General features: G+C 52.0%; 1 protein-coding gene across 1 annotated transcript; it reads right to left on the reverse strand.

The window, feature by feature from the left end:
- Window positions 1-736: 736 nt before the first annotated feature.
- Window positions 737-7524, reverse strand: Nfkbie (NFKB inhibitor epsilon). The gene is given in 6 exon segments (NM_199111.1): window positions 737-1128; window positions 2405-2644; window positions 2845-2933; window positions 3883-4105; window positions 4704-4806; window positions 6967-7524. Coding segments are annotated over 6 exon segments (1098 nt in total). The 5' UTR covers window positions 7344-7524; the 3' UTR covers window positions 737-1062.
- Between the last annotated feature and the right edge of the window lie 4122 nt (window positions 7525-11646).

An 11646-nucleotide genomic window follows, 5' to 3' on the forward strand; every position in this document is an offset into this window, starting at 1 on the left:
GCTTAGAGCTTATAGTCGCTAAGCATCGGAAACTATGTTGGTTTATTTCTTCTCCTCCTTCGTGCCAGTCACGGGCTTGACCTAGCAGGGCCCTCAGTGTGTGGACTCTAAGGGGGGGGGAGTAAAGTTGCAGTTCTCTTGTGCTCAGTGTCCCCAAGCTTCTCCAGGTACATGTGTCTCGATATTCTTCCTCCTCACTCTCCTATCCTGGGCATTTCCACAAGAAGATGTGTCTGTGCAGGCAGGAAGTGGGACTGAGAACTGTCAGTCCTCCTACCATACCCAGCAAGGCTCTACGCTTGCTCAGGGGCCAGCTTCCTTCTCTCTGCCTTTCCCTGGGAGTCACAGGCCTGTGCATACAACTGTAGAAGGGAAACATTGTTTTAAAGTCTGTCTCTCGCACTTTAGTGTCATATTAGAATAATATCAAAGGTTCCGTTGGGAGCCTTATGTTTGAAGCCTTAAGATAACTGTGCTTTTCCAGGCCCACTGCCACCAGACCTATAATCCCAGCTACTCAGGAGGCTGAGACAGGAGGATCCCCGTTCAAAGATGGCTGCCTGGGCTACAGAGTGAGTTCCAGGCCAGCTCAGGCAACTCAGTGAGATCCTATCACGAAATAAAAAACCAAAAGGGGACTGGGGACAGAGTTCCATTACAGTAAGCTTGCCTACCACTGCTGGTCTGGGGAGGTTCTAGGTTCAGACCCCAGTGCCAAACACACTCACAAAGGTACTTTAGGTAAGACCCTCAGGGGTCAGTTCGCTCATTCCTGTTTTCCTGGTGGCTGGTAATGTCAGCCCACGCCATCTCCAACAGAAGCAAGGAGGCTTCCCTCAGGACACCAGCGGCTTAGAGGGTCTTTCAAGAATCTCCATCCAGTCCACCTGGGAAGTTCTTCTGTCCAGATCGGCTCTTCCTCATTTGCAATCCTTCATCTCATTTTAGGACGATGCTAGCCCCAGACTCTGGCATCAGCAGAGGAGCAACACTGCTTGGGTCCCAACGGCAGCATCTGTGGCTCCAGCTTCCAATTGGAAGAGGTGGGGGCCCATCCAAGCTTCAGTCAGTACATAGCAGTGGCTTCCCGGAGATTTTCAGGTCATCGAAGGGCAAGTAAGAAAGGAGCTGAGAGAGAGGAGGGGGAGAAGCAGTTAATGTCCTGAGTGATGGCAGCTGGGACCCGGGAAAGCTGAAGGCCAGAGAATGAGAGACCTGGGCATGGCAGAGACCCAAAGCTCTAGACAAGATCTAAAATAAACCATGCAGAATATTTAAGCTAGGAATGACCTTAGAGCTGATCCAGTCCATTGGCATATATATATATATTTATATATATACACACACATACATACACACACACACACACACACACACACACACATATTGGCTGTTGTTGGGGTTAGGGTTGGGGTTGAAGGGTTAGCATTCAATGTTTTGAATACTTTTGTTTGTTTTCTGAGACCAGATCTTACTATGTATCCCTGGCTGTCCTGGAACTCACTAGGTAGACCAGCCTGCCTTTACCTCCCAAGTGCTGGGATTAAAAGCATGTGCCAGCACATCTGGCTGAATATATCGTCTTTAGTGTAGAGAAAAATGTGAGTTTTGCCACTTTAAAAAAAAAGTGGGGGTGAGGGGACTGGAAAGATGGCTCAGCAGTTAAGAGCACTGGCTGGTCTTCCAGAGGTCCTGAGTTCAATTCCCAGCAACCACATGGTGGCTCACAACCATCTGTAATGGGACCCAATGCTCTCTCCTGGTATGTCTGAAGACAGTGACAGTGTATTCATTCATATACATAAAAATGAATAAATCTTAAACAAAGACTTTTTTTTAAAAAAAGCCTAAGACCTGACAATCCCGGGTATCTATTTGTATGCTGAAGACATTTACTCAAGACATGTGCAGAGGTGTGTGTGTGCAGAGGCATTGTTCTTCCTGTGCTCCCAGGCCCCACTGTGGTACTGTCCTCCTTCTGCTTAGCTTCACCGAGCCATTCTTGTTGGAGTCCATATTTGGGCTCCTTGGGCCTGACCAGCTTAGGAAACTGGTCATAGGCTGGGAGGTTGGGGGTGGGGTGGGGTGCAGTCCTGTTCTGCCCCTAACAGATTTAGGGGGCTGGAGGAGTTGAGGTAGGAACTCATGTAGCTCAGGCTGGCCTTTAACTTGCTATGTACACAGAGAAGACCATTTCCTAAATGCTCGAATCACAGGTATGTGCTACTTTGTGTAGTTCTGGGTGTTGAACCAGGGTCTCTCACGTGCTAGGCAAGCACTCTACCAACCACACCCTCAGCCTGACCCCAGCACTGTGAACTGGTGAGAGCACCCTTTGCCTAATGAATGTGCCTAACTGTTACGGGTGAGAGACTCTGCCTTGCAGAGCGTGTATTTCTCTTACATCCTCGGCCAGGTCCTGGGGTGTCTCATCTTCCACGTTCAGCAGCAGCGAGTCGGCACCGGCCTCACACAGAGTGGACGAGATGCTGTTGAGGCCCCGGCCAGCTGCCAGGTGCAAAGGTGTACACCCATTCAGCATGCGGGCATCTACTCGGGCACCAGCCTGGAGCAGGAACTGCACCAGGCTGCGCTCCTGGGTTTCCACAGCCAGGTGCAGGGCAGTCTTTCCACTGGTGCCCTCCTGTAGAGGAACAAGGATGTCAGCTATGCATGTGATAAGGCAGCGTGCTGAGCCTGTGCTCTGGAATGGGGTGGCAACATGTTTGACACTGGCAGGGCACCTGTGGGTAGAGACCTGGTGGTCGGCAGGTGGGTGGGCCAGGTGGTTGGCAGGTGGTGGACCAGGTGGACCCCTGATTGGCAGACCAGGGAGAGCCTCACCTGTGCATCGATGTCGGCTCCATTCTGAAGCAGCAGTTCTATGAGTGGTTGGTTCCTCTGCAATGTGGCGATGTGGAGACAGGCCAGACCTGGGGTGGAGGAGGGTGGGGACTGCTGTTTGGTGTCTACCGATCCTTTTCTGCAGGGACTACCCTGCCCTTTAGCCTCAAGGGACCCCTGCCTACTCAATGCCTCTAATCACAGGACTATTAAAATACAACCTCCCAAAAATCCCCTCAGAGGTCTGAGAGGAAAGGAACTCAAAGTTTCCACTTTTTTGGTCATGTTACTGAAACTTTTATGCTTCAAGGATCAGGCTGCTGAGTGACAGCCCCAAACACACACGCGCGCGCACACACACACACACACACACACAGAGTCTTCCAGTGTTCACACCCACCTTTGCTAGCCCAGGCAAGGCTCCTCAGAGCTGTCTGGTGATCCTCCTGGCTCCAGTCTCTACACAGGGGTGCTATCCCTTTTCTGGCCTAGAACTTCCTTCCTTTCTCCAGCCTTTCTTATAATAGAGATTTAGATGAAAATTTACATCCTCTGTCTCTCTTTCAAGTCTCTGTTCAAAGGCCCCTGACTCTGAGGACTTCCCCCCAATCCTGCCTCTCCTCCTCCCGCTAGTCTACCAGGGCACCACCTTCCTTTAAACACACACACAATCCACGGTGGCTTTATTATCTGTCTCACTCTTCCTCAGGTTTGCTCCCAGGTGTAAGTTCTGCTCCAACGACAGCGTGGGACACGTAGAAGGTACATTCCTTTGCTCATGTAATTGCTACCAAACTTTTCATTGCTCAGTAGCTAAAAGATAGCCAACTGCCATCTTTAAGGCAAGATGTGGATTTCTGCTCACCACACTGCAGGCACTGGGTGCACAAACAAATCAATCATTCCACTATTTAGGAAGGATGGTACTGAGCACTCAAGAGCTGACGCTGAGGGAATAGCAATGGGCAGGGCAGTAGGAATGGACCTCCCCTGGCACTTTACCCCTATCTACCCCTCAGGCTCTGGGGCTGCTCGAACCTTGCCAGTTCTTCAGTTGGAGGTCCAGGGGATGAGATGGCTGTCTGCCCGGCTCTGGCTGCTCCTCCAGCAGGCAGCACGCACAGGCCAGATTCTGGCGCTGACAGGCTACATGCAGGGCTGTGTCGCCGTGTTGGTCCTGCAGTATTCGGCTGGCTCCCTTCAGCACCAGGGCCCGGACTACATCTGGCTGATCCAGATGAACGGCCAGATGCAGCGCTGTCTGTGGGCACAGAGGGTCACAGGGTCACAGACCAGTGTGGCATGCCCCTACCCACGAGGACATATGGGGATACGGCCACCTCGAGCTCCCAGGAGCTGCTCTGAAAGTAGCTGTAAGGGGTCACAGTTGGGTCTTCTGTGAAATTACTCCCGAGCCCCTCCCCAAATGTTTGGGACCCCAATTCTGGAAGTAGGGCAAGGGGAAACAGTGCCCTCAGTGCTTCATCTCCTGGAGAGATTTGTATTATCCTCCAGGGTTTGTCTGCAGGGGCTGGGTGAGGGGTGGAAAGACAGAGGAGCCAGGGCCATCTCTCTGACACCTCCCCCTTTAAGGCTCAGCTAATATGTCATCTCTTATACTCAGCCATCCTTGCCTGTCCCACAAAGACAAAGATGACAGACCCCACTGAAGCTGGTAGGGTCTTCAATACACCTGTCAGCATACTGTATAATTAGGTGTCAGTGATGAATCTGTGGGCACCTGGTGGGCAGACGCTGCTTCCTCCACATGCAGCTTCAGGCCCCGTGTGTGGCAGATGGTTTGGCTGCTGCAGATGGCAACAGGTGTCTGGGGACAGCCTTCTCTCTCCTCTACTCACCTGGTAAAGGTTGTTCTGAATATCCAGGACTTCCTGGGGCAGGAAAGCCAAGCAACAGAATAGTACCGATGGGGCTTCATGGATTACTGCCAGGTGGAGCAGCCTGGAGCAGGAGAGGACTGGGGTCAGAGTCCAGGTCAGAGAGGATAAGCTGGCATCTTGGGGTTAGAATGAATGCCTCAACCTCTAGCTACCCACAACCAAGCAGGTGCAGGAAGTGAGAGTCTGGGCCAGGAAGTGAGGGCTTGGTACAGGAAGCCAGGATTCTGGAGGTGGGAGCTCCAAGTTCAGATGGCTGGACCTGTGGAGGGCCCTGGCTGGGTGGGCATGTGGGCAGGGTGCTGACAGAACACGGGCCTTCCTGTCCAACTTGCCTACACCCAGCTTCTCTTCTGCCCCCGGGGGCCAGGTCAGGCCAGCTGCGGCTCAAAGCTAAACTGAAAGGTGCTGGAGGAACACAGGGGGTTTCCAGGGCTGAGCTCCCCACCTCCCCACAACAGGGAGGACGGGAGGAGGCAGACGTGGGGTTCCCCCAGCAACTCAATGTCACACATTCCAAGGAGCCAGCGTGGCATTGCAAACTGCTTGCTGCCTTACCCACTAGTCAAGAGGGCCATTCCTCAGCCTGCACAAGCCATATGGGGTCTGGCCACAAACCCTCTCCTAGGTACAGCTCCAAGAGGAGTACGGTGCAGTGCAGAAAATGGGTTTGATGGGGAGCATAAGTTAGGGCCAGCCAGGGCAGTTGGGATGGGAAGTTCCAGTCTTGGGGTTTCCCCACATCAGGTGGGGAAAACGAAAGCCAGGGTTAGATGGTCTAGACTAGGACAGCTGCCTTGGGGCAACTTGGCTAAAGGCTGTCTGGGCTAGGGAGGGGGATACTAAGGCAGGACGGGGGCAAACTTTTGCTGTAGGCAGGCAGTAAAGGAGGCCAGGAGAGAGTGACGGAGGGAGGGAGGAACCACTCTGGAAATCCCCTCGGCCAGGGCCTGCTCTCTGGGTCACATTCCTGCAGCCACCTCCCTCTCTCCCTCAGTCTCCCCTCCTCCCGCCCACTTCCTTTTCGCACTTCCACACTTCCCACAGTCCAGCCATCTCCAAAGGAGGGAAGATGTCTGTTGGGGAGTCCTGATGAATCTTTCAGCACCTGTCTCTAAGCAGAGCTCATCAAGGCTGCAGCTCAGAGACTAACCGTGGAGGACGGCCTGAGAAGTGTGTGGTGCTCCCAGAACTCTGGGGTTCTGTGATAAGGGTTTGTGACTGGTGTGTGTAATACAAAAGGCTTACCACCTTCCTCCTGATCACAGGATTGAGACTATCTTTGCCAGTGTCCACCAGAGACCCCTACCTCTGCAACAAGCAGGTCAGGGCAGGTATCCCCCTGCACACCAGTATCTCCCTCATCTAGGTCTCCAGCTGTCCCTGCTCTATCACCCCCAATGCCCAGTCACCTCTTCTGACTTTGATAACCTCCCAGCCCAGCTGCACCTGACTCCAGCTGGGCCTAGGGGAGGAAAGAGAAGATCGGGATAACATAGGACAGTAAGGAGAATTTGGGGAGCTTGGGAGGTGCAGTGTGTTGAGGAGGCTGACGCCAAGCCATTACTTCCCTTTTCTCAGCAGAGGAGGAAGTGAGCCGGGGCGGCAGCTGGCTATCCTGTTTGTTGGGGGCAAGAATTCTCAGTCTAGCCACCCTTCTTTTGGAACCAATTCCAAACAGGCACCCAGCAGTACCCGTAGTCCATGCTTCCTGGGCTCAGATGACAACCTGTAATCCTGGGGTTATCATTTTTCCCCCTCTGGTTAGGGTGTTCTGAAGTCAGGCCCTGGTATCCCAAATGTTGAGCAAACAGGGACACCCCTTCCCCCAACAAGAAAAACAAAAACCGAATTGGTTGGGAGGTTGTGGGGGAATTCCTCTTCCCCGGGGTGGGTCACCGGTAGATTTTCAAGATTCTGCCTGGTGTTCTAGGTAACAAGGGCCCTGCTAGCTCTGTCCGCTCCCAAAAGAGATGATGATGTCTGTTTTTTTGGTCTGAACCTGGCTTAAACTATAGCTGAACTACAGCTTAAAAGCAGGCTGCAGGTTAAGTTTGGAGTTTGGAGAAGGGGGTAGGTGGGGTGGGGCTGGCCATTCCGGGGCGGGTGCTGTAAGAAGAGTCTATCCTCTCAGGTGATGAAGTGGTCGTGGGTGCCTAACCAGTTGCAGCTCCTAAGGAGGCTCTGGCTGAGCATCCTGTCTCAGCCTAGCTAGTTTACTCACGTGTCTCCATCTTCAGAGATGTACGTGAGCGCTTCGAGTTGCTGAGGGCTCAGCACCCCCGCGGGGGACACCGGCGAGCTTGGGGTGGGAGGGTTTGGATCCTTGGCCTCGGGTCTCTCCAGCAAGGGCAAAGACTCTGTGAGAGAGGAGGAGGCATAGGTGGAGTCCGCTCGCTCTCCATCCGCATCTTCCTTCCCCTCTGGTTCCTTGTCCGTCTTCGGAGCATGGCTCCAAGGCTGTGGGCAGCCGCTGTGCGATGATCCAGAGACTGGGGCCGCAGCAGGGTCGGGCAGGGAGCGCAGAGAGCGCAGCGACTCTATGCCGGAATCGCACTGGCTGTCGTCCGCCTCGTCCGGCCCCTTCCGCGCATCCGACATGCCGGCCGCGCCAGCCCGGGATCCAGGGTCCAGCGGGATCTAACTCTGAGGTGTGCGGCGCGCTTTTCCGGGTTTGTGTGTCCGCCTAACAGAACCAGAGTCCCTCTGCGAGCGGGTTCATTACCTGGCTGTGCAGGCGCGGGGAGCGGACGAGAAAAGCGAGAGGTCCAGGGCGCCGGCGAGGTCTCCAGCAGCGGGTGCTTTGGGCAGCTGAAGGGTCCCTAGTCAGGTCTTCTCTCTCGCCCCGCCCCCGGGCCCAAGAAGTGGCCACAAGCCACTACCACGCCCATGACCCCGCCCCTCAAAGGCGCTTCCGGGTAGAGCCCCGCCCCTCCGGAATCCCCCTGTTTGCTGCTTGCGTAGGCAGGGAGTCTCTGGTTACCGGACTTGACTCACTCTCTCACTCTCGTGTTGATTGTTTCGCCCATTCATTTATTTTTTTATTCATTCATTCACTCATTCATTCATTCACTCGCTCTTCCCCTTTCTTTTTACTTCATTCACTAATTCTATGCATTCATTCGTTCCTTCTGTTTAGTTCCGCGGTGTCTTCATTCGTTTATTCGTTCGATTGTTTAAAAAGTGCATTTTTTGATTTTCTGCACAAACTGGCTACTTTGTGGGGAGTTTGCGTAGGTTGGTGGGCGGTGCCTTAACGTTTCTATTGCTGCAATGAAACATCCTGATCAGAGAACAAGTTGGGGAGGGAAGGATTTATTCGCCTTATACTTCTAGATTATAGTGCATTATCAAAGGAAGTTAGGACAGAAACTCAAACAGGACAGGATCCTGGAGGCAAGAGCTGATTGATGCAGAGGCCAGGGGGCGTGGTCCTGCTTACTGACTTGCTCCCTATAGCTTACTCAGCTTGGTTTCTTAAAGAACCCAGGACCACCAGCCCAGGGACGGCATCACCCACAATGGAATGGGGTGGGCCCTCCCCATCAGTCACTAATTAAGAAAGTGCCTTCCTGTTGGATTTTAGGGAGGCATTTTATTTTATTTATGTTTTAAAAGATTTATTTATTTTATTTATACAAGTACACTGTAGCTGTCTTCATGCACACAAGAAGAGGGCATTGGATCCCATTTACAGATGGTTGTGAGCCACCATGTGGTTGCTGGGAATTGAACTCAGGACCTCTGGAAGAGCAATTAATGCTCTTAACCACTGAGCCATCTCTACAGCCCCTAGGGAGGCATTTTAACCCAGGCTCCCTCCCTTCAGATGACTCTAACTCCCATCAAGTCACCTGACCAGCCAGCACAGATGAGGGGAGGGGCTCTGCTTGCTACCCTCTGCCTATTTTTTCTCGACTTCTCTTGCCTTTTCACCCCCCCTCATCAGTCCTCAGGGGGATTGGTTAGGAGGGATGCACCTATTATCTTTAGGGGAGCATCATTTCCCTGGGAAATCTTCATAGAGAGCTCCTGTGTCAAGTCCCCTGATCGCAGATTTGGCAGGAGAATTCGATTTGGGGAAGTGGGTTTTCTGGGGCAGACTTATTTAATAAGTCATGGTGGTCATGGGTTTCTTCTTCCTTACAGGGTGTGCACTGGTCTTTGGTGGGTATAGGATCTGGCTACCCTCAGTAGTCAAAGAAGTTTAGTTCCTCACAGTGGGGTCAGGATGGGGAGGCCCCTAACACTATTGAAGTCTCAACCCTAGTCACAGCCCTGAAGTCTTTCTCCTTCCTTCCTGCTTTTCCTCAACATAGCTAGGGTTGAGAAAACATGACCCACAGTTGATCCCTGAGCTGGATTCTTGCTGCTCTTTCCTTGGGCTAGAAATGACCATTGCCAACCAAAGGAACAGCTTCATTGCATCCCTGGCATTGAGGGGTGGAGGAGCTAGGAGAGACAGCCACTATGAGCTTCTGCCCTTTCCCCAAGAACCTTATTTTCTTCATCCATTCATTCGTTTGCAAACATATATGGAGCTGATCTTGAAAATGACCCAGGTTCGGTTCCCAGAATCCATGGGGGTGGGGGAGAGCTAACAACCATGTGCAATCTGATATGATGCCCTTTTCTGACCTCCTTGAACAGTAGATATGAACCTGTGCAGGCAAAACACTCATACACATAAAATAAAAAACTCCTGTCTGTCTGTCTATCTGTCTGTCTGTCTGTCTGTCTCAGTTTGTCAAGACAGGGTTTCTCTGTGTAGCCCTGGCTGCTCTGGAACTCATTTTGTAAACCAGGCTGGCCTTGAACTCAAAGATCCACCTGCCTCTGTCTTCCGAGTGCTGGGACTAAAGGCGTGTGCCACCATTCCTTTCATAATAAATAAAAACAATGAAGAAATAAAATCTTTGAAAGTTCCTGGCCATTATAATGCAGAATGTCTGTCACACAGTAGGGCCAACTACTTACTCAGTGGGGAGAGAGACAGAGTTGGTTCAACATGAGCTGGAGAGAGTGAGGGAAAGAGAGTTGAGAAGAGCCTCCTCTCTTCCCGGGAGTCAGTGCGGGTGACCTTAGCCAAGATGCAAAACAGTGGGGACAGGGAACCTGAAGAGACCACCTCCTGCAGCCAGGCAGGACCGCCAGTGGAGGGATAAGGAACCAACCCATCCACAAGACTTTTGACCCAAAATTTATCCCGTCTAAAAGAAATGTAGGAACAAAGATGGAGCAGTGACTAAGGGAATATCCAACAAATAACCGGCCCAGCTTGAAAACGTTCCCATGGGCAAGCACCAATCGCCGACAGTATTAATGATACTCAGTTATGCTTGCACACAGGAGCCTAGCATGGCTGTCCTCTGAGAGGCTCCACCCAGCAGCTGCCTGAAACAGATGCAGACATCCACAGCCAAACAGTGGAGTGGTCAGGGACTCTTATGGAAGAGTTGGAGGAACGATTGAAGGCCCCGAAGGGGATGGCAACGCACAGGAAGACCAACAGAGTCAATTAACCTGGATCCTTGGGAGCTCTCAGAGTCTGAACCACCAACCAAAGAGCATACATGAGCTGGATGGAGCCCTGCCCCGGCACATATGTAGCATACGTGCAGCTCAATCTCCATGAGCATCCCCTAACAACCGGAGGGCTATCCCTAAAGCTGCTGTCTGTCTGTGGAATCCATTTTCCAATAGTAGGAGAGGATGCGCCTGACCCTCTCAGAGGAGAAGGATGGGGGGAGGGACTCTGTGAGGGTGGAACCTGGAGGGGGCAGCAATTGGGATATAAAATTAATTAATTCATTTATTAAAGAAGAAGAGCGTCCTCTCACTCGCTGCTCTCCGTACCCCTGGAGGACTGGGAAGAGGATGTGCTGAGCCCAAGGCTGGTTGGAGTCACAGCAGAACAGCCAGGAATGGAGGCATCCATTAGGAATGTAGCTCAGAGGTAAATGCTGCTTACCTGGTAATGTACCTCCTCTCCTATATGCACCCCTCCCATCTTCAAAATCTAGAGCAAATGTATAAGTTACAGGTTAAAGAAAAAACTGCCTGAGGCCCAGAGAGGTAGGCTGGCTTGCCCAAGAACCCGTAGACAGAAAAACACAGAACTTGCTTCTTTGGACCTAATTCTATGTTTTTTTTAAGAGTTATTTATTTATTATATATAACTAAACTGTAGCTGTCTTCAGAAATACCAGAAGAGAGCATCAGATCTCATTACAGATGGTTGTGAGAGACCATGTGGTTGCTAGGATTTGAACTCGGGACCTCTAGAAGAGCAGACAGTGTTCTTAACCACTGAGCCATCTCTCCAGTCCCTCTATGTTCTATAAGTTTTCTCCAGTGAAACTCTTACCAAGATCTCAATATCATCGATAGGGGAACCCGACTTAGGGAAATGCAAGGGACCACTTTTCTAATTCACAAAGAAGCCAGATAAGCCACATTTAAGGATAATGATTTCAACCTAACCAGGTCCCAAGCCCTAACAGGTATGTGGCAATCCCTTTACTGACCACATGAGGTCAGCATCGAGCCACCCACGGCCTCAGCCAAAGCGCCTATACTCTGACTGGGAGCCTTTCTGTCACTCCAGGAGTCGGGAGAAGGACGCCAATGGCAGTTATCTCAAAGGACAGTCGTTGGCCTTTGACTCAAGCTGCAATGTCATTAGGTCCTGACTTTTCTTAACATCAGCCCTCTCCCAGCGGGGCCATTCAGCCCCTCCCTCTCTGCTGGTGTCTTCTGCTTCCCTTTGGACGGCCCTACTTCCACCTCTGCCCACTGTACTGGGCTTATCTTCAGGGAAACAGGCCCAGTTTCCATGGTGACCAGGCGGTCAGCTTCTTCTACTGCCCCTTCCTTTCAGTCCCCCATTCCCTGCCGCTTCCAG

Source organism: Rattus norvegicus, chromosome 9, assembly GCF_021556685.1.
Source record: "Rattus norvegicus strain SHRSP/BbbUtx chromosome 9, alternate assembly SHRSP_T2T, whole genome shotgun sequence".
Taxonomy (NCBI): domain Eukaryota; kingdom Metazoa; phylum Chordata; class Mammalia; order Rodentia; family Muridae; genus Rattus; species Rattus norvegicus.